Source organism: Callorhinchus milii, unplaced genomic scaffold (genome assembly GCF_018977255.1).
Source record: "Callorhinchus milii isolate IMCB2004 unplaced genomic scaffold, IMCB_Cmil_1.0 Scaffold1, whole genome shotgun sequence".
Classification (NCBI taxonomy): Eukaryota; Metazoa; Chordata; class Chondrichthyes; order Chimaeriformes; family Callorhinchidae; genus Callorhinchus; species Callorhinchus milii.
Window position 1 is genome coordinate 126762431 of NW_024704742.1, and position 23260 is coordinate 126785690.

The 23260-nt window shown below is 38.7% G+C and overlaps 1 protein-coding gene across 1 annotated transcript in view; it reads right to left on the minus strand.

The window, feature by feature from the left end:
• Positions 1-252: 252 nt before the first annotated feature.
• LOC103177885 (protein unc-13 homolog B) overlaps positions 253-23260 on the minus strand; it is a 304211-nt gene continuing 281203 nt past the window's right edge. The window contains exons 35-41 of the mRNA XM_042335427.1: positions 21566-21622; positions 20090-20170; positions 15754-15901; positions 10995-11051; positions 7059-7151; positions 4853-5012; positions 253-3278 (exon numbers count right to left, since the gene is read on the minus strand). Coding sequence (XP_042191361.1) covers positions 2993-3278; positions 4853-5012; positions 7059-7151; positions 10995-11051; positions 15754-15901; positions 20090-20170; positions 21566-21622 — 882 coding nt within the window. The 3' untranslated portion in view covers positions 253-2992. The remainder of the gene's footprint in view (positions 3279-4852; positions 5013-7058; positions 7152-10994; positions 11052-15753; positions 15902-20089; positions 20171-21565; positions 21623-23260) is intronic.

Below are 23260 nucleotides of genomic sequence, written 5' to 3' on the forward strand. Positions count from 1 at the left end.
AGGGCCATAGGATCTTTAAAATCCATTTAAATGGGACAGACAGGACCTCAGTTTAACATTTCAGACAAACAAGAAAACTTGTTCCTTCAACAATGCCAGCCAGCTCCGAAGATAAACTGTGAGCTTTGACTCCAAAATCTGATGTGAACAGATTAACCGGTTGCTGCAATTCTTTAGTAGTTTCAATAAACATGAACATGGAATTAATATTCCTCATTTTGTACCTTCTGGAAATGATTACAGAGTTTTGGATGAGTTGGCTTGGGTTACTTTAATATCCTGCTAATGTCATGGTTGATTTTTTTCCTGATCAGCTGTGTCACAAATATTCATATTTAACAATTAAAAATTATAACAGTTACTTCAAATTTATCAATAAATATTTTGGACTTAATTACCAGGAAATTCTATATGCAGTAAACAGTGTATTACACTAAAAATACAAACTCATTAATTCTCAATCTACAATAGGAAAAAATATTTCAAGATCAAAATTCTGGAATAAAAATGCTTGAAAATAAGTGTTGAGACTACACAATTGAATATTACAGAGCATTGAGAAAAAATGAACAAAAGAGCAGAATTCCTAACATGGCATTTTCAATCACTGTGCAACTGCTCTGATTCACATTCTTCACACACAAAACAAAGTTCAATGATGAGGAAAACAGGAACTGATAATATAAGAGTACTCGGCATGTCAGAGAGCAAAGTGCAAAGTCCAGATTAGTTTTTATCAATTAACCTGCCTCGGTTCAAGGAAGAGATTGATACACTGAAAGTAGAAATGTTAAAGATACAACAAGAAATCAGGGAAGTGGGAGAGGTGTGGGTAATGCCAAGAAGTGGTCTGTGACAATCCAGACTTGGTGGGCTCAATGGCCGTCCCCTACTCCAAATTCCTATGGAATTGTGAACCTTAGGATGGAGTCACACATCAATCAAATAGATTTAGAGAAAATAACTTAAGCATTTATGAATTATCTACAGTAAAAAAAATTGTGTGCTTTGCCAAGAGAGTTTATTATAGTTTGTGATTTTTTTATTTTGAAATATGGCACGTAAAATACCAACAATTCCAAAATTCATTGTTTCAGAAATAAGTAATGCCCAGCTAACATGTGTAAGAGATTATATGCATAATAGAAATCTTTCCTGTATGAAATCATACCAAAATCATGCATGTGAGTTGGACTTAAATTATTTTATACACAAGTAATTTGAAAAATCATTAAAAATGCAAGGCCAGCATATCATGCACTCCTGCCTGAAGTTCAATAAGAGAGCAATTACACTTGCCTTAACTTGTTCTGTTACGCCTTTCACTTAAAATAAACATCTCAAAATGTTTCAAAAATATGATAGAGAGGAAGGGAGAATTAAGGATGTTGACCAAAAGTTCAGTCATATTTTAGGCTTGGCTTGAAAGGCAGCAGAGAGGCAGCTAGGCAAAGAGGTTTTTGAAGAGAGTTCTGGAGGGCAGGGACATCATGGCAAAAGGCTCAACCTCCAATGGTAGGAACAAGCAACAGACCAGAATTGGAGAAGTGGAGGCACAGAAAGAACAGAACCTATCTATATCCCCTGCTCTGATTCTGGCTGCATTTTGTAAGGAAGGGCAAGATTGTGAAAGGATCTGAAGGAAAATTAATCCTCTGGAGTACTGGGAGTCATTAGAGAGGAATGGCGAGGATGGGATTAATGGGTGTGTATCGCATAGTGCAGGAGAGTACAAAGGTTGCACAGATTTGGATGATGTTTGGGAGCTTATTGAGGGCAGAGCTGGGAAAGCTGGTAAAAACTTGGAGGACTTCTTTTCAAAGAAGTCTAACCTCAGTGTGACAGACGAAAATGAAGTTGTCAGCAATAAAGTGGAAAGGATAGTGTTAGGGTGACAGTAAAAGTCGTTTTTAGCAATGGATTTGTCATGGGTTTGAAGCACAGTTGGGAGCTAACGCAGAGCACCAGATCCTGCACTGCAAAGTAGTATAAACGTGCGCATTCTATCATGATTTTTCAAATTCTTACCACCGATCTTTTCAGCACCAAAGGTTGTAATTCCATATAGCTGAAAGTTTCTGGAAGTCATTTAAGACACTGAATGATACCAGATTAACAAATTTAGTTGAGCTGTTACACACACTTAGCAGAAATCTAACCAGAAAATAGTGGACAGTAAACATTTAGTCAACATTTCTTTCTTACCCTTATTTACTTATTGCAGCACAAAACTATTTAAAAAACTAGTGCATATTTTGACAAAGAGACACTGCTTTTTTAAATAAAAAAATCCAAACTAAAAACCTCACACTAAAACTACATCAATTTGTTTCACAAAGCAGCAATGCAACTATAGGGAGTTTCAGGCTGGACGTTGGTATAGCTAGAGGAAAGTAAGCACAAATTTCTCCTGTACAGGAATCTAGCTGTACATAGAAATGTACACTTAGCAAAAACATCTTAGTGTACATATATTTCATCTTATAATTGGAATGTATGACTTTATCTACAACAGTGTAAAGACATCCTTTGGCAATCCTATGGGAGAGAGACGAAGAACTGAGGCACTAGGCACTAGAGTAAGAAATTTGTACCATTTTCCCAGTTGCACATCTCACTCTGAAGGATGGTATCACAGTGCTCAATTACAGTGAAAAAGATATTGTAGGACTCAGGTCTCGAGTCCAGATCATAAAATTATTTATTTACATTAATGTAAGCATCCTATTTTAAGCAATAAACTTTTTCCCCATCTAAACATTATTTTAATTTTCTATGACTTGTAAATAAATATTCACATAAAGATCTATCCTTTGATTGGTATACAATACATGCTTATTAACAAAGACAAAATAGGGGCCCGTTTACAAAGTGAATTTGTTGAACACTTGCACATATTGGCACGAGGTATAAATTAGAAAACAAAACTAAATGCAGTGACTAATGTCGCTGAAATAAAGAATGTTCGAATAATTTTATATGGTATTGTAATTCAACTGCCCTCTTCAACAGATCGAGACTCAGATTTCAGTTTGACAAACTCTTTGGCGACTTCGTCGTTGGTTCTCTGTGAAAGAATTCGAAGAACGGTGAGTCCCGTCTCATCCATGTGGATTCTGCGGCCTAGTGGGCACCAGCAAGCACAGCTGCCTTTGTCTGCAATATCTCGTAGCTGCATTAAAGAAATCCCAATAATACGATCTTCTCTTGCAAAACAGTAATCCTTCACGCAGACCTGAAGTTCATATGTATCTGGCCCATCCTCATTGCCCAATATACTGCAAGGGGAAAAAGAAAACACAATTTCTGTTTATTATAGACCTTTCATTTATAATCACATTGAAACAGAAAAAATAATATAGCACCTTTCACGTAAGAAAATGTCTCTGAATGCTTCACAGAGATGGAGTAGGGACCTAAGCAGGATGAAAGATAATAATAATTCTTTCATTTGATATAGCGGCTTATCCCACGTTGAGATGTCTCAAAGCTCTTCACAGCATATATTGTACAACAAAAACAACTTCCATTTATATAGTACCCTTCACTCAGGATATCATCCTGCAGCACTTAAAAGAAAATAAAAATTTGTAAAGTGTAAACACTTGTATTTTGTGGGTTAAACACAGCAGCCAATTGCGCTCAGCAGTGTCCAACAAACAGTCGTGGATTGAGCGACCATTTGTTGGGGGGGTGGGGGTGGTTGTGCAGGGATTATTTTTGGCAGAAAGCGATCAGAATAATGAAATTTGCCGAAGGTTTTGCCCCGTTCAGGAATTGAACCCGGATCTTGCTTGCGAGGCGAGCGCACTCACCACTAATCTACGGACTCCACAGATGGGGAGGGGGGGTATGAGAGGTGACTGAAGTCAGTCAAGGAGAGAGTCCAGAAAGTGAGGCTAAGTGACTGAAAATGTGCTTGCTAATGGTTGGCAGGAGGGGCTGAGAGATGTATAACAGGCCAGAGTTAGAAAGGTATGGCAGGACTGCAAATCACATGTTAAACTGAGCCCTGTCTGCCTATTCAGGTGGACATTAAAGATCTCATATCGAAAAGAGAATACAGTTTGTCTCAGTGTCATGGACCACAATCCCCCCAGCTAAAACTGGTCAGCCACAATGAGACATTGGCCCCAGCATTCACCAACAAAATATATAGTCTCTACAATAAATCAAGTGACGCACTTTGAGACAAACTCCTGAGGTGAAAGGCACTCTATCAAATTCACAAACTATTATTTTTAGTGTAAAATTGTGGATGGGATTGGCAAATTTGATATAGCCAAATTATTGACGAGTGAAGTGTACAAATAACAGGACCAAGTTAAAAATGAGAAAGTTAGTGTAAGAAAGGAAATCAATCAGTTTTTTTTTAAATGGACAACGAGCAAAAGACTTGTGGAAAAGATCATCAAAGAAGGCCATTCAAGCAGACAGCTCAAATGGAGGAAATCAAATGAATTTCTGGAGAGAGGAGGATTTGACAGATTATGGTGAGAAGATGGGATTGAGAATCAAAGAATTATGGGACCTAACAAGCCTTTTCGTGTTTCTCACAATTCCTACCTTAGGTTTTTATGAATAGGAAATGTTTCTACCCTCTGAGGTTGTGGTATAGACGAAACAGACAACTCTCTGAGGAGTCAATTAAAAGACATCCCTTCCAAAGTCTACCATATGTGCTATATTGTTTAAATTATTCAACTGAATAATGATTGCAAGATATACTGGGCAAAAATAAATACTGTACTGTAATATATTGTACTGCTCACAGGTGCATTCAATTACCCTGCCCAAGCTTCTGTAATCTGCCTTGCACAATAGTTATAAGAATTGAAAAACAGCTACTCACAAGTGAAAGGTTTCATTGTACTTTGGAGCCCAGTTGTTGCTTTTTGACTTGGTAGTAAATTTCCTTTTCTTGTCGCTAAGATGTGGTCCAATCATGGTGACCTCCACAAACGGTCGAAACATGCCAGTCGTGTGCCATTTCAGGTCATTAGCAGCTACCACTGAGAAACATAAATCATCTCTCAATCAAAGTGAATATATTACTTTAACAAATCTCATACCAACTCCCAAAATATAATATAGTTTTATTTTTAAATGTCTAATAACTTTTAAAATCAAAATATACACCACAATCTTGTTATACTTTTATGTTAAAAAAGAGCTAAGGCATCCAATGAGCAGCAACAGGAAGGGAAAAAATGATCGACAGTTGCAAGCTAAACTTAATTGTAATAGGCAACAGCTCGAATCATTTTGTTGTAGAGTCACATAACAAACCTGTGAGAAGTGGTTTCAAGCCAATTTACCTGTAGTTGTGAATTGTCACGAAATGGTCTATTACAGAAATTTGCTTAAAAATTATGATAAAAATTAATCACACAGACATTTTTTTCCACACCAAAAACTAATGCTAACTTGAGGTTCCTGGTCTCATCTAATAATATGCGGACTTCATGAATTCTTGAGTAAACCTTTTCTTTATGAACTGCATTGAAGTGACGACTATGGGAACTCTCCTCGCCGGCCTTCCCGCCACCTCCCACCACAAGCTGCAGGTCATTCAGAACTCTGCAGCTCGTGTACTGTCCCGCACCAGGCTTCGGGACCACATCACTCCCACCCTCGCTCGCCTCCACTGGCTCCCCATCCCCCAGAGGATCGATTTCAAGATCCTCATCCTCACCTACAAGGCTATTCACAGCCTTGCACCCTCCTACCTCTCTGACCTACTATCCCCCTACCTACCTGCCTGTACCCTCCGTTCCTCTGCCTGCAGTCTGCTCCATATCGCCCGCCCCAACCACCCTACCATCGGTGGCTTGGCCTTCAGCCTCTCAGCCCCTAGGCTCTGGAACTCTATCCCCCAGTGCCTTCGCCGCTTCCTCCCTTTCCTCCTTCAAGGCCGGTCTCAAGACCTTTCTCTTTGACCGTGCCTTCGGCTCCCCTCTCGACTCTCTACCCCCTCCTCGCTCCCTCCCTTCCCTCCCCTCACCCTGACCATTTCCCCCCTGCTCGGGTCCTGACCCAAATGTACAGCGCCTTATGTCCTCCTGACGTGAAAGGCGCTCTATAAATGGAATTTTGTTGTTGTTGTTGTTGTTGTTGACTGATTACTTACAGGGTTCTCCTCAGAGTTAAGACTGTACATATAATAATAATCCTTGCATTTGATATAACGCTTTATCATGTTGTCACAATGAACAGAAAAAAGAAAAGATTTTTGTAAAAAAACAGAGAGGATATCAATTATTTTAAAAGTTCCAGGTGTGGATATTAAAGCCTGATGATAACAAAAGCAAACAAGACAGAAAAATTAAAGAACATATTTAAAAGCAATAAAAGCAGAAAACGTCAACATAAATAACATAAATAGGTTGTTTTCATGGATTGGGGAGTCCGTAACCAGTGAACACAAATATAAGATAATGAATGGGGATCTAAAAGAGAATTTAGATGTAACTACTTCACGCAGAGGGTAGTGAGATTGTGGAATTTGCTGCCTAAAGCAGTGGGTGAATCAGACAATATAGATGTATTGAAGAGGAAGTTAGAACTTTGCATAAGGGAGAGGGGAATAGTGGGGTATGAGAGGGAGTAAGACTTGTGTGGAGTGTAAACACTGGCACAAACTAATTGGGCTAGGTTTTCGTGCTATACATACTTTGTAAATATGAAAAGAACACCAGATAAGTTGGAAAAAAGACAGCCTTTCGACCATTTCATCTCATCCTTCTCGAATACTAAACCATCATCTCCCCATTATAACAAAGTGGTTTATTAATGGAACACCCTTCCTGTTCAGTTTAAGAACGACAGGAATTTTTTAAAAATTAAGAAATTTAAAAAAGACAAACAATAGTTTAAGTTGAATCTAATAACGTGCAACATAAAAAACACCTTTATGGACCTATGAGGAGGCAATTATTTTCTAAGTTTGTCAACTGTTTAAAAACAGCATAAAAATGATTGAAAAGTTTTCAGGCCACATCTGTGTTGGAAGTTTCTGTCAAATATTGATAGACCACTGATGTAGACATTGTCCTTACCTTTCACAGTGACCTTATGCTCTCCAGTTCCTGGATGTGTGAAAAGATCAATCTGTATTGATACTTCACCCACTGGATCATCCACACCAGAGCCTGATTCACAATAAAACATAGTCAGAAGATACAGAATGCACTCACTCAAATTACAACTGTTAAGGCAAGCACAGGCCTCTCAATGACACTGCAAGCTACCACATTACAAATGTAAAAGGGCTGTGTCACTATTATCTTTCATGCTTCTGAATTACAAGTAAACATTCTGAGGAGAGTGTTAGCATGCTTAACATCACCACACCTTTGTTCATGCTCATACACTGCTCACATCTAAGAAAGAAAGATGGCCTCGTGGGCAGAATAGAAGCACAGGTGATTAAAATTATCGCTTTATCAAGTGATCTGTGTGTCCTCAAATTAAGCTTTATTAATTAATTACCTAGTAAATTACACAGAACTTGTTCTTATAGGATAAGAGTGGGGGAGTCAAATGTAAAGGCTAGAAATTAGGTTCCAAAATTCTATAGACATCATGAGATTTCAAGAAAATTTTGCATTTAAAGACAGTCTTGAAGTAGATGAACATCAGCATCTTTGATTTAAAGATTGTGTACTTGTCCTTCATCAGAAGTGCACCCAGTATAAACCAAACCAGTTAAACATACACAAGACAGCTAGCGTTCATCACACTGATAGGCCAGCTCTGTGCTGTAACAATCCCCTTGGCACTGCTGGAGATAACACAACTGGGTTTCTATTGGGAGTAAAATTGCTTAGAGTGCTATGAGATATTCCAGAGAAACTGTGAACTCAGCAGAGATGAGGGATTCAACCTGGAAAATTTCTAGACAATATGGTTAGGTACCACACCATGCGATGCATTAACACAGCCCCTTTAAATGTCGAGCCCATCATTCTCTGTTACAAGGCCACACCGGCTGCACTTGTAGGTTTACAGCATAGTTCAGCGATTTGAACCAAACAGCAAACAAAAAAGACGTGGGTTGTTGATCACCACGACCCAAATCAAGAAATTTAAATAGCTATTGTACGATTAGCGAGCGATCATTTTAAACCATCAATGAGAATTTCATGAATATAACTAAGCATTAAAATATAAAAGATCAAGCCAGTGAGACTCATTAATAGATGTAAACACTGAAATCTCTCTTAGAATAATATTTAGGAGAAATTCAATCAAGTTTTGTACAATTTGTTGGAAACCTAAAGGTGCCGTGTAAACCTAGGTTCAAGTTGGAGTGATCTCAATGGTACGAGTTGATGAGCCACATGCACAAGCTATGAACCCCAGCACAGGCTGCATACCCAGGGACCGTAGTGATTATATTACCTTCAATAAATAATGCAGGCACTTAAACATGGTCCCTTACCAAGACAATATCTGGACACTCAACAGGTTCAGTTGGTCAGAAAAAAAGGGAGTTTTGTAGGTTAATAAACCAGTTCATTTTAAAGTTTTTTTAAAAGAGTTCCTCCTTTCAAATGACAGAAGATTTTTTAAAATCTGTTAAAGAATAACTTTTAACAGCAGTTATGTTGTAAAAGATCAAGGATTACCTACAGTTGGCCTTAGGCTAAACCTCTGTTGCTTTTGTAATTTGCTATCTGGAATTGCACTAATTAAAAAGAACTGTAAAGTAAATAACAGTCCTTGCAAATTCAGCTACTGGTTTGAAGTACTTGACCAATTATTCTTTGCAGTAAATACTGTATGTGAACTTGCTGTTGACTCAGCATGGTAAATTAATGAAAGTGAAACAGTAGTTACTCTAAGTCTAACATAAAGAACATGTACATTTTATTAGGTCACAATTGAGTTGTGCAGCAATACTAGTTTAGCTCCATGGATAACTCTAAAGTTATAGGTTGTAAACATCTCTTATATGAGATGGGCGAATGGAACCACAAAGGTTTGGAATGTGCTTTTTTCCTTGACATCAATTTGTACAGGAAACAGCATATACCCAAATAAGTTTTTATCCTGTTAAACAGGAAAATGAACAGGTCAATTTACTATTTTTTATTTACTGTTGCTTTAGGTTACTCAGCAGATGTCAAATAAAAGTGATGACAATCATGTAAATACTATATTATATTTTCTTGCCATTATAATTTAATTGAATATTAATACGGTGCAACTCAAATGAATTAGTACAGAGATGTGCTAAAAGTATCTTTGTGATGCTGTGCTCCCACACTACCTACAACTTACAAAGGACAACTTTATTGCTAGATAATATGTCTAATGAAATTTACATTTGAATAAATTATGCACATCGATTGGATCCACTGGATACAAGGATACAAGTAAACAGATCTGAACTTCCAACTCATGTCGATGAACAGGATGGATGGTCTGTCATCTGCAGTGCTCCACAACATTGCTAATGTCAGATTAGCCAGACTGGTTTAGCAGCACGACTTGGAGGGTCACACCAGTCATAGGGAGTAGGAATTATTTCTCACTCAACTGCTGTTAATCTGCAAGACAAGGTCCTAATAGGTAGGGTGGTCCAAGCTGGGCAATCAGCAGGAGATCTTGCCAGATAGACCGTTCAATGTTAAACTGTGGAGTTTTAGCTTGTTAAAATCCATCACATCGTGGAGAACTCAATTCCCATGTGTAGGTGGAAAACATAAGTGGAACACTCAGTTGGGCTTGGATACGCTTAAGCATGGTGATGGGTTTCCTCACAAGTCAACCCAGCTGATCAAAAATGAAACAGACAGGATGGGTTCATATCACACAAGTATTTGATCTAACTCATCTGCAATATTTTCAATTTATAGTAAGTGGATGTAAATAGAAACAAATTATAGGAGAGTTGTTAAACTAGTGAGAAAAGAATGAGAAATTAGACTCATTTATTCCGAGATGAACCCGACAATCTCATGCAATGACATCAAGACACTCAAAAACAAGTAACAACACCTCAAAGAAAAATATTATAAAGATTGGTCTTTAATTGCTGTTTTTCCCCATGGGTTTAATTCTCATTTGCCCACTTAAAAAGTTAAACATTGCCTAGTTATTAGTCTGGCAAATTTGTCTGCCAGGAAAACCACTGTGTAAGGTCTCCCACTTTAAACATTTTGTTCATGTAAATTTTATCATGTTCTTTGCTCATAAAAAAATCAAATAAACTTTTATTGGAGCATCACTCTAGCACTCCCGATTGTTCTGCAGCAGTTGCTGGACCTTGAACAGTCTTAAGTTCTTTTAAACCCTTACATGGAATGTGAACACTTAAGTGAACCTCATAGATCTTATCTTGTGGGCTGATGAGGTTACGCCTGTGCTTGAAAACATGCATTGAGTACAATGTTATGCTTGTCATATTCCAATAACATGGACTGATAATGTGGAACAAAGTTGCTTTGGAACCCGAAGTCCAATTAGTTGTGACAAAATGTATTTTGTCCTGATAAACTGAACCTCCATTGCCCAGAGCCCTTTGTAAAAATACACAGTTAACAGGCTTCCAATATCTTATGGTAACTTATTTTAGTGAAAAGGCAGTTGCATTGATGCAAATTGTCCTGCACTACCTCCACTGTTTGTTACAAACAGTAAAGCAAAGCCAAAAACACTTTGCACTATATAAATGTAAGTTTTTAGTCACACCTTTAAACTGTTATTCAATATCAAACATAAACATGCTTTGTGCAACATTTTGGTTAAACAATAACCGTACATATAGCATTTGACTGAGGATTTAATGTACTGTTAAAAAAAGGCTTAGTCCATAATTACATAATCATTCAAACCTAAAATTGTTAGAATCACAAGCAATATTGATATTATATAGAGGATGCACGGCATTCTGGAGTATTTCCATGAGAATGGGAGTGCTCTTATTCTCTTCAAGCCTGCATTCAGCTAATGTTGTCAAAGCTGGGCAACATTAGGCTCAGACATACCCTTGTCAGGAAGAACGTCCTCATTAGCCGTAAACCTAATACCCTTTCCACCATGCACTGATTCATGTTATCAAAGCCAGCAAGCAGGATGAAAGGGAGAAGAAAATGGAGTGAGATTACAGGATAGACAGTCAAGTCCAGAAATATAGCTCAACGACACATGAAAAAACTACAGAAAGAAACAGGACAGCGGGAGGGATCTATAAGAGAAGACCTATGTACAATACAGAATATCACAATCTGTAACAGGAATATATTCCTGGAATAATATGCATTATTAATATACACAGATCATCATTATAACTCACGTTAATAAAACACTCAACATTTATTTATTATATATTTAGAAAACATTTACAAAATAACATGGTTTTCTTATCTATTCAGAAGCAAATAGTTCTGTTTTGAACACAAAACCCTGTTAAAGATTTTATCTTTGGGCAAAAATATGTATATTAAATTCTACATTATAAATTAAAACCTTGATGCTATTGCATATAATTAATTGCTCAGTGCTACACATTACTGGCTCAGTCAGGCAGAGTCTTGTATTATGTCCCGAAATAATTAAAATGATGCTCTTTGAAATAGTACAATTTTTTGAAATATTTGAAATATCATTTAGCTCTGACCTACATTACTGCAAAGCAACTTTAAAAAGATCGGATCTGCCTTCATATTTTGTACTCTTAATTTAGGTCAATAAAGGTAGAATAAAAACATAACATAAAGAAACAAATAATTTGATAACATTTTACAGCATCTTATGTTTAAATATCCTCCCGACGTGAAAGGCGCTCTATAAATGGAATCTTGTTGTTGTTGTTGTAAATATCTCAAAGCAGTTACTTGTGTAGGACTGTTGATGTAGGCAAGTATTGCAGCTATTTGTAAAATGCAAGGTGATGAATTGAATGACCAATTAATCTGAAAGATTGTTGGCAAGAACATAGTCAGAAATTTAGTTCCTTTCTTTGAATAGTGTCATGGGATCTTTAACATTCACCTTAACAGGCAGACAGAGCTCGGTTCAACATTCGTAGAGTCCTGTAGCTCAGTGGTTAGAGCACTCGCTTTGCAAGTGAGAGACCTGAGTTCAATTCCAGGCAGAGGGCGAAACCTTGGGCAAGTTTCCTTACTCCACACAGAGCCTAATAATAATCCCTCCAAAACCCAAAACAATAATAAAATTGGCATTTTCAATCTACGACTGTTTGTGGGACATTGCTGTGCGCAATTGGCTGCCGCGTTCGCCCACAAATTTACAGTCAATTCACTTTACAGTGTGTTCTGTGAAGCGCTTTGGGACGTCCTTCCGACGTGAAAAGCGCTATATCAAATGCAAGGATTATAAATGCAAGGATTATATATGTCATTCCTTTAGAAAGACCTGCCTTCGTTCCTCTGGGTCTGGTCTCCTCCTTGTACCCCAAATCCTCCGCTCCACCCAAGACAGCCATGCCTTCATCCACTATGCCCCGGAACTCCCTTCCTCACTCCCTTTGCCTCGCCCCCTCTCTTCCTATTTTCAGGTCTCTGCTGAAGACCTTTGTTTTCGACCGTGCCTTTGGTCACCTTTCTCCCCCTCCCCCTGGCTCGGCCCCGGGATCGATTACTGTGAAATGTTCCGAGACGCCATCCAGCGTGGAGGGCACTATATAAATCCAAGTTGTTGTTGTTGGCTTCCGACAATACTGCACTCCCCAGTACTGTATAGATGATGTGATCAAGCTCTGACATGGGGCTTGAACCCATAATCTTCTGACCCAGAGATGAGAGTGTGAACGACTGAACTAAACAAAGCAAAGCTGGATCTTGAAAGTCAGGTTTGTCAAAATCCATTATGGAAAAATAGCACCATTGGAGTAGCATAACTATAATACTAATCCTTACATTTGATATATTCACGTTAGTAGGATGCCTCAAAGTGCTTCACAGGATATACTGTAAAGTGTAGTGACTATATTTTGTTGGCGAACGTGGCAGCCAATTTGCCGTAGCGAAGTCCCTCAAACAGCCGTGAATTGAACAACCAATTTTATTTGAAGGATTATTGGCTGTGACACTAGGAGAATATCCCCTCTCTTTTCGAATAGTGCCATGAAATCTTTAACATCCACCAGTCAAGCAGACAGAACACTCAGTTTAATGTCTCACCTGAAGCCATCGCTGCAGTATAGTAGCATTGCAACACACCTCCAGCACTACACTAGAGTGTCAGCTGAACCTATAAACAGTCTTATTGTGGGGCTTGAAACCACAACTTTCTGGCTCAAACGCCTGCTGCAAATTGAGCCAGATTGACACACAGTAGACTATAGATAGGTACACAAGATGTACCCCCTTCCGAAGAGAACTCCTTCCTTCAAAAAATGGTTCCTTTATCATAATCACAAAGCTGATTAACATCTGGAAATATTTCAAGAGTAAATGCTCAAAGTACAATTTCATACTATGGGCAACAGTTCTGCATGATTCAAGTATTCTATTGAGTTATTTAAATATTTTAAATCCTGAAAAATTTGTCCAAAATCAATCATAATCATGTTATGAAATCAAGAGACTTCAGTGACTGCAGAATTTTAAGGGACAATGGGAAGAAGCCAACCACGTAGGGTTGCTCAAGGCAGTTGATGTTCTGACATTTTATAAGCCTATTGCTGATATACTGCTCTCTACTGCTGAAAATAGAGCAGTGTATCATTTCCAGTAGTAGAGTGATGTGGAGTGGGACCCCGATTTATGCTGCTCTCTACTATTTGGAATGGCCAACGGATATTAAGAAAAAGTTTCAGAAGTATTGCTCACTGTTGAATTGCCAACAAACTATACTCAAATTCTACTTTTTTAAAAAATGTCTTTTGCAATTGGATTGTCCATGAAATTTTAAGTCGAACTGAGACAGAGCCAGAATCGATTGACATTTTCTACGTTTATATTGTAACAGAGTAAATCAAAATCCTGCCAAACTCACTGCCTCAAGATATAGGCTTCCAAAAAGATTAATCTCCAAATTATGCTATTCAATCAAGATTTATATGACATTTTGCAAATCATTTTGCCCAAGGAAGACAGTCAATCCACTTTACAGTAATAATAATAATCCTTGAATTTGATATAGCGCTTTTCACGTCTTCTGGACGTCTCAAAGCGCTTCACAGAATATGCTGTAAAGTGAATTGACTGTATATTTTGTGGGCGAAATGCGGCAGCCAATTGCACACAGCAGTGTCCCACAAACAGTTGTGGATTGAAAACGACCAATTTATTATTGTTTTGTTTTGTAGGGATTATTATTAGTCGTGTGGAGTAAGGAAGCTTGCCCAAGGTTTCGCCCTCTGCCTGGAATTGAACCCAGGTATCTCGCTTGCAAGGCAAGTGCTCTAACCACTGAGCTACAGGACTCCACAGTATATTCTATGAAGCGCTTTGAGATATCTAGAAGACATGATAAAGTGTTTTATCAAATTTTATATTGTAAAATAAATTATAAACATAACACTGGGAATGCACCAGTTCTATACTTCAGTAAAGTCACCTGACCAGGTGGTATTATTAGAAAGATAATTATTTAACTTAAACCTGTTAGTTCCAAATAAATTGAACACTTTATTGAGTTATTTTTCATCATTTAATAAAGTTTTATTCAACTAATTGCCTACAAATACATAGTTAATACATTTTACAGAAACTTTTATGAAGTGCTTTCAGATATTTAATGTAATAGGTGCTATTCCAAATGCAAAGATTAATTCCATTCAGCCTTCTTTCAAATGAAATGACAACCTAATGGGTTCCAGATTGCTCTTATACTTTATATACCAGGGCCACACCAAGGTTCACTGCAGTCAGTCCAGCAGAGTAATTCTTCTACGGTGTCAGCCTGACACAGTTGGTAATACTATCATCTCTGAATTAGAAGGTTATGAGCTCAAGCCCCACGCTGCACTCCAATATATTGCTGGAGGGGAGCCGCATGGTTGAAAATGATGTCCTTCAGATCAAATGGTAAAACTGTGGTCCTGTTCTGACTGTTCAGTTAGATCTCACTGCACTATTCAAAAAGAGAAGGGAATTTCTCCTGGTGTCCTGGGCAACATTACCTTAGATAAACTCAGTCATTTACATCATGTCTCTTTGTGGGATATTTCTGTGCACAAATTGGCTGCAACATTTGCCTACAAATACAATCAGTACACTTCATAGAAAATCCTGTAAACTACTTTGAGATGTCTCAACGACATGAAAAGATGCTATAATAAATGTAACAATCCCCATTATTAAAGTATGGCCCTCCTCCTAATGGCCTGACTAAGAACTGAAAATATCCATCCCTCAATATCATTTTTCAAATTTTTGGTTGTGTATGACTCTTTAGTTTCTTTTTTTAAAATCCATCTCTTGAGAATTAACTTAGTAAGCGCAAAAGTTACCCCATAAACTACTGAATATGATGCACTGATTTTTCCACAATGAAAAAAATGTATAAAAATGTTTAAATATTCATTGTTGCAAATACAGAAGGTGACTTTCACAGCATAATCATGCTGTCTTAGCTGTGCTGTCATTGTGTGATCCAGGGTCATGTTCCAGCTGAAAAGACTAAATATTATTCACCAAAACATCCTGACATCTTTTTAACTAATATGCAGGTACCGGGAGAAGGTTAAATTTACAATTTCTGGTTTGGCCACTGCTTCAAACAGAGCCATGACAAACAAGAAGGTTACAAGCAAAAACATTTCTTGGAAAGACTTACCCTGAGCAGTTTGAGATTGAACGAATGTTTTGATGAGGGTGTCTGTGGTCTGAGTGTAGAGCGAGAGTGCATATCGCAGAGATTGAAGGTCTGGACTCTTCTCCAGGAAAGCTTTTTTCAGCCCATTTCCACCAGCGTGGAAGTATTGCTGCAATTTCAAAACAGGAGGGCAAGTGTCACCAACACATGCACAATGTTTTTTCAGGCCACATTCTCGATAATAAAGGGTGATGACCCTTTAGATTCAAATAAACACACAAGATAATTGTATAATAATCCTTGGTTTTGATTTCTCTTTGACCGAGCCTTCAGCTCCCCTCTCGACTCTCTTCCCCCTCCTCGCTCCCTCCCTTTCCTCCCCTCACCCTGACCATTTCCCCAATGCTCGGGTCCTGACCCAACTGTGCAGCGCCTTGGGACGTCCTCCTGACGTGAAAGGCGTTTTATAAATGGAATCTTGTTGTTGTTGTTGTTAACACTTTTCATATCTTCAACAACAACAACAAAATTACATTTATAGAGCACCTTTCACATCAGGAGGACGTCCCAAAGCGCTGAACAGTCAGGTGTCGGGGCCCGAGCATGGGGGAGGAGTGGTGTAGAGGTGAAGGAAGGCAGAGAGGTGGGAGGGAGGGATTCCAAAGGCACGGTCGAAGAAAAGACCAGTCTTGAATGATACAAGGGAGGAAGAGAGGCGAAGGGACCATGGGATGGAGTTCCAGAGTGTGGGGGTAGAGAGGCTGAAAACCCGGCCACCGATGGTCGGGCGAGTCGGACGGGAGACATGGAGTAGGCCGGAGCCCGATGAATGGAGGAAGTGGGCAGGTTGGTAGGGCGTCAGTAGGTCAGAGAGGTAGGACGGGACAAGGCCAAGAATGGCCTTAAAGGTGAGGACGAGGAGCTTGAACTCAATCCTCTGGGGGATGGGAAGCCAGTGGAATCAGGCGAGGGTGGGAGTGAAAGGGTCATGGAGCATGGTTCGTGAAAATACACGAGCTGCAGAGTTTTGGATGATCTGCAGCTGTGAAGAGTTGGGAAGGCTGATGAGGAGGGAGTTCCTGTAATCAAGCCTTGAGGTGACGAATGCATGGGTGAGGGTTTCGGCAGCCTGAGAGGTGAGGCAGTGGCGGAGTCTGGCAATATTGCGGAGACGTCTCAAAGCTCTTCACAGAATATACTGTTAATTGATTGTATATTTGTGGTCGAAACGCGGCAACCAATTGAGCACAATATATAAAAAACTCCACAATCTATTCTAAGGCATTTGCATAAATATTAGAATTTATTCTCCTCTCACAAAGGGTGGCGATATCCCTCTAACTGTGCTTGCAAGTACAACTGTCCACTTCAATATCATCCCTTCCTGAAAAACTGCTCCAGAGTGGTTTAGAACTACTTTGGTGCTCTCAACTAGAAGGCACTTTGTTGATTTCCCACAGGCATGAAGGTGAAGAGAAGGACAATCTCTCCAAGCTGATTAGCCAGTGAAGGGAAAGGCATCTCGTGAGGAAGGACTGCTAAAGAAAGTTCACTGAAAGAGAGAAACCTAACAAAAACAGCCAAGAAAGGTTCTTAGATCTGGGACAAAAAACAGGAGTCTGTAGTGCTACATTTTATGCAATTTAAACAAGTATTGCTTCGGACATTCTCAATGAACAGTCTTATAACTTACTGCAACATTAAAATGTGATAAAAGAAATTTGAGAGAAAATTGCACTTTATCCAGTAAAAAAATACTAGAATAAGCTGCAATGTAACTAATTAGCCTTGAGCAGGCTCACAAAACTAGTTGGAACCTAGTCAAGAGCTTAGTCTTCAAATCCTACTATGCTGTCACTCCTAACTAATTTGTGCAATTTTCTCCAATTCAAGCCAATATCCTCCCCTGCACTTTGATTCCAGCCACAATAACCCAGTCCTCTGGAACCGTCTTCCAACTTTGTCCTGTATTAATCTATGACCAGTAAAGCTCTCCCATTGGAAGTGAGTAAAGGCTCTACTCGACACAGCAATAGAGTCCTAAAGATCACAAGGCCGTAGGTTTTCGAATCCCTACAGCTTTTATTTGCGGCAGCAGGTGAGGCAACACAACAATAATACTTGCATTTGATATAGCACCTTATCATGCCTACGAGACGTCTCAAAGCACTTCACAGAATATAGTGTAAAGTGAATTGACTGTACATTTTGTAGGCGAAACGCAGCAGCCCATTGCGCACAGTAGTGTCCCACAAGCAGTCGTGGATTGAAGTGACCAAGTTATTATTATTATTTTTTGAAGGAATTATTATCCCCGGAAAAGAGATCCGCAAGTTGACTAATAAACGGATTTCTACTTACTGCTAGGTAAGCAGAGGCATGTGGAGTAAGGAAACTTGCCCAATGTCTTGCCCTGCCGGGAATCGAACCCAGGTCTCTCGCTTGCGAGGCGAGTGCTCTAACCACTGAGCCATCCAAGCCATCATTCTTTCGTAACAATTACAAGGTTTGGCTGTATGACAGAAAAATTGGTGAAGTTTCAAAGGTTCTGTTTGTACAGAAGAACACGCCAAGCGATCAATGACCCCAATCAGGATACAGTCCACTTTCCTGTCATGATCACAATTTGGCAGCTAACTCATTGGTCACTTCACAGAAATCTATTTCTTCGATCAAACATTCATCAGCTGCAACGGTGCAGGATTCACATGCAATTATAGCTCCTGTGCCAAACTACCAGCTAAAGGAACAAGTGTCCTTTGAACAGACCAGCAAAAGCTACCTCCAATAGCAAAGGGTATTTTTCTTTAAGCAAGTGCACACACGATGGACAATCTGACAACAGCGATGCTGTATGATCACATAAAGACAATACACAATCAACTTGGATAATGTTGAGTGCTCTGAAACCTCTTTTTGGTGGGGGAGGGTGGGGGAGGGGGTGTTGGACGAGAGAGATAAACACCACAGAAACTCTCCGAGTCCCCTCCTCTCCATCACCACAAACACTGTGCACTTCCGTGAATTAAAAGCAGAATAAAAACAGACTCCCCCCACACACGCACATATTGGTCAGAAATAGGGGTTACTCTGGAAGTTTCTGGAAGTGGGGAGCACGGAAACCAGTAAAGGGAGTGGCAGGAGAGGAAGGAGTGGGAAGCAACAATTCTTGTAAAGGAAGGGGAGGTTGGAGATGGCGTAGTAATTAGTAATATATCCAGCAAACACCTATTGTTGAGGTTCAGACATGAATTAATAGCTATTTGGATTATGGATTATGGAACTGTAACCTAGTAAAAGGGCAAAGGTGTCAAATGCCTCCAAGGAGGAGAGGGAAGAAAGGAAAAAAAAGGTTAAAAAATGTTCTTCCTGAGTCCCATTCATTATATCCTCACCACATACTCAGAACACAGAGCAGCAAGACAATAAAACGCATGTTCAACTTCTATTAATTTGATAGTGTTCTGCAACAACTGTGGAGCAAAAGTTTTAATAGGCCTTATTATGGCGAGTGGCGAGTGTTGTACACATTATAAAAAAATAAACTTGTATCCAGTGAGATTTATTATTCCACACTTGGCATCTTGTGTGATCCCACATCAAGCTGCAATCAGTCAATTGACGTCAAATCTACTGCTTGCTGGAGGAAAATAGAACGGTATCTGTCATTTTAAACAAATAAAGTTTAAAATTCCTCATCTCTTCATAAAATAAATATCAGGTGCCTGTCAGTGAATTACAATCTTGGGATTCGGCAGATGTGAGCAAATGACTCGAGTTTGGATCTCACTGTCTAGGTTGTCAGCTGTGCCCCTCCGTCTGGATTACAGATTCCAAATGCACTGACAGCTATCAAGCATCCTCCATCTATTTAATCTAGGCAGACTGTGCCTTTATGTGCAGACGCTACGTGAAACAAATTAACCAGGTGCACAAGAGGGAGTTCACAATATTCATTTTTGATGGACTTCTGGGGATGATCAGACCTATAATTCACATTCCTGTGAACAACCAGTCCGAGTGAATAAATCTATTAACAAACGTATAAAACAATGTTGACTGCAATAATGAATTCAGCACCATGAATTGGGTATGATCTTTTCTCTTTGACCGAGCCTTCAGCTCGCCTCTCGACTCTCTTCCCCTTCCTCGCTCCCTCCCTTCCCTCCCCTCACCCTGACCATTTCCCCACTGCTCGGGTCATGACCCAACTGTGCAGCGCCTTGGACGTCCTCCTGACGTGAAAGGCGCTTTATAAATGGAATCTTGTTGTTGTTGTTGTAAACAGCTGCCAAAGATTGGGACCAATATGATTTTATCAGTGTGATATCAGTTAAGCTCTATTGCAGTCCTTTACCTTAATTGTATCCAGTGCCAGGTCCATGATGGCACACTGCTTCGGTGTAAGGCTTCTCGCTTCTTCCCGGACCATGTGATCCTGGAAGATCAAAAGATTTTTTTTAATAGTAATTACACAAAGGAAATTATTTTTATAAACATTTTTACAAAAGGACCCAAACAGCAGCATCTTGTTTTCTGTTCACTAATAAGCAATGTGTGGAATGCTAGCACTGCCTGCTGGAATTGTAACAAGTATTTTATAATTGGCGAACCTCAATGCTTCAAGCCTCTCGATCACTTCTTTGGAAGCTGGAACAGTTCCTGATAGATTGGACGGAAGTGAGAGTGGTATTGATGTTGAATCAATCATCAGGAATTCTTGCCTTATGTAGACAAACACTGCAACTCATGAAGTCTGTTCTACATCTCAGTAAGTAACTAACAGGGATTCTGCATTGACCATTGTTACCCAAATACAACAAAAGTTTCATGTCTTTTCTGTAATATTTGATAATAGTAGAAATATAATAATTATGCCATAAGATCAAACTTAATTGAAAATGTGCCTCAAAGGACCCCTCCATCCACCTTAGGTTTCTAACCTGTGTGCTCGTTAAAGTGAGATATCAATGCTGTGTAATGAATTGGAATATTTTACACCAGTTTTGTTCGGGATTGAACAATCCCACTTTTGGTGCAGTATAATGTACGGCAATGGTGTTCTGCCTCAAAACAGCTTAAGATACCCCTCATCCTCAAAACAGTTGTACTAGTGTGACTTTCTATTTCACACGCCAGTAACACTCTCAGTTAAACTCGAAATTTATGCCTACTAACACCATATGTGTGTGTTGTATATTCAGGCAGATGAAGATTTGGTAGATTGATAACAAAGGTACCAGAGAAGCAACTTTAATCCCATTAATCTGAGTTGGATTAAAATCCAGGCATGTCCTGAAAGGGAAAACACAGTGTGGTAACCCAATGCATCGCACAGGACCCTGTCTTTAACACCTCTTAGAATTGCAAAGGGCATTCAATGCTCAAGCCAGTTTCCAAGAATCCAAAGCCACTTTTCAAGAATCATCTGAGAAGTTCATTGGAGCAGTGCTCAGGACAGCTTCCAATGGCTTTATATATAGAAGAAGCATGAACTGAATAGCTCTATTTATTCTACTGGACCACTCTATCTGTCAAGTGACAAAAAACAAGAATTTGCAATGTTTGGGTTTTCCGATTTCTTTTGGAGAGTATGATGGAGTTGACAACACAACAGATAGTAGAATACATGCAACATCTATTCATGAAACCAAAGATAAACTTATTTCACATAGTTATTACAAACAAAACATTCTTCAAATCAATTTGTTTTCAATTATTTACTGTTAAGAATGGAAATAAGAAAAAAAAGTTAGTGTATCTTTTTGGCTGGGACATTGCATGCATTCAGCTGTACATGAACAAGTCTACTGATCGTGCAATATACCAATACCTTCAGCTTAGACAACTGCCCCAGTTCTTTAGCAGCAGTAAAAATCAGCTGTGTACCCTGTGGTTGCATGTATCAAAAGTGAGAAAAACATTACAATTCAATAAGGTTAGAAGAAATGCCACAATGGTACAAATCCAGAAGACAAGTTAGGCATTACTACTGTGTATAGATATACACATGCACACATACATACACAAAGACAGACCAAGGTTCCCAACACTTCACATTTGAAGTAATAATAATAATTATAATAACAAGTAATCTAATAGTCACAATTACTTGTGCAGATTATTATAAATTTGGTAATTATCTTTGGAATAAAGTAGCCCATAGTGCCCTAAGATTACCTCATCAATGAATTACCTTGCTGCACATCGCCCATGGCACTATTTAATTTCCTTCAAGGAGCCCAATGTTTATACTAAAATAAACTGCCTTGGGAGATAAATGATTTTTTTTTAATGGTGAAAAAAGCAAAATCCGATTGAACTCATTAAGAATAATGAAATATTCCTGGATTCAAGTCTCATAAGCAAGTGAGAGACCTGAGTTCAATTCCAGGCAGAGGTCGAAACCTTGGGCAAGTTTCCTTACTCCACGCGCCTAATAATAATCCCTCCAAAAACAATAATAAATTGGTCATTTTCAATCTACGACTGTTTGTGGGACATTGCTGTGCGCAATTGGCTGCCGCGTTCGCCCACAAATATACAGTCAATTCACTTTACAGTGTGTTCTGTGAAGAGCTTTGGGATGTCCTCCTGACATGAAAAGCGCTATATCAAATGCAAGGATTATTATTATTATTATTATAATGTTTCTAGTAATTCTATTTTAAATCCACTAGGGGGGGATAACCACCACAACTATCCACTCTTTATTTTCCCTCCACCTGAGAGAAATCAGGTTTCTTTCTCGTACATAAAACTCGCACTTTGTTACATATTGGTAGCCGACAATGAAGATATGAGGCCAGCTGGATGATAAAATATTTTTTTCAATTCAGGCATGTTATGTTTGAAAACAATCTGAATGAAAATATCCCCTTTGCACTAGCTAGTTTCACCAGAATATATTTTTGGGGCAAATCAACTAAAACTCTTACGGATAAAGATCTGGACAAAAAAAATTAATCTTCAAAAAAAATCCTAAAAAAAGTTTAAAATTCCACATCGACTCAAATACCACATTCAACAACTATTACATTTGATACAACACCTGTAACATTGAAATGTCTCAAAGAACTACACAAGTAATTGCTGTGAAGCAAAATTACTATGATTTTGTAGGCAAAATGGGTGCTAATTTTTGCACATCATTGTCTCACAAACAGCCATGAAGTGAATGACCAATTTTATCTGGAGAATCGTTGATCAGAACACTGGGAGAAACTCTCTTTTCTTTTAGAATAGTTTAATGGGAACGTTAATACTATCTTAGTGCTACCAACTGAGCCATTTTGAAAACAAAATAGTCTATTTTCCTTACAAACAGAGTGAGAAAAGTTAAGAACAATTGAGAAACTATAACTTTTTTCTCAAATGATTGTCAAAAGGACTGAGGAATGGGAAGCTGATTTACTGTGTAGCTAATCACATGTAAACTGTGTCCTCCCTCTTTGGGCATCGTGATTTGGTGGCACCAATATAATATACAAATAAGCAACTGAGTTTAAATCATTGAATGAGAAGCAAA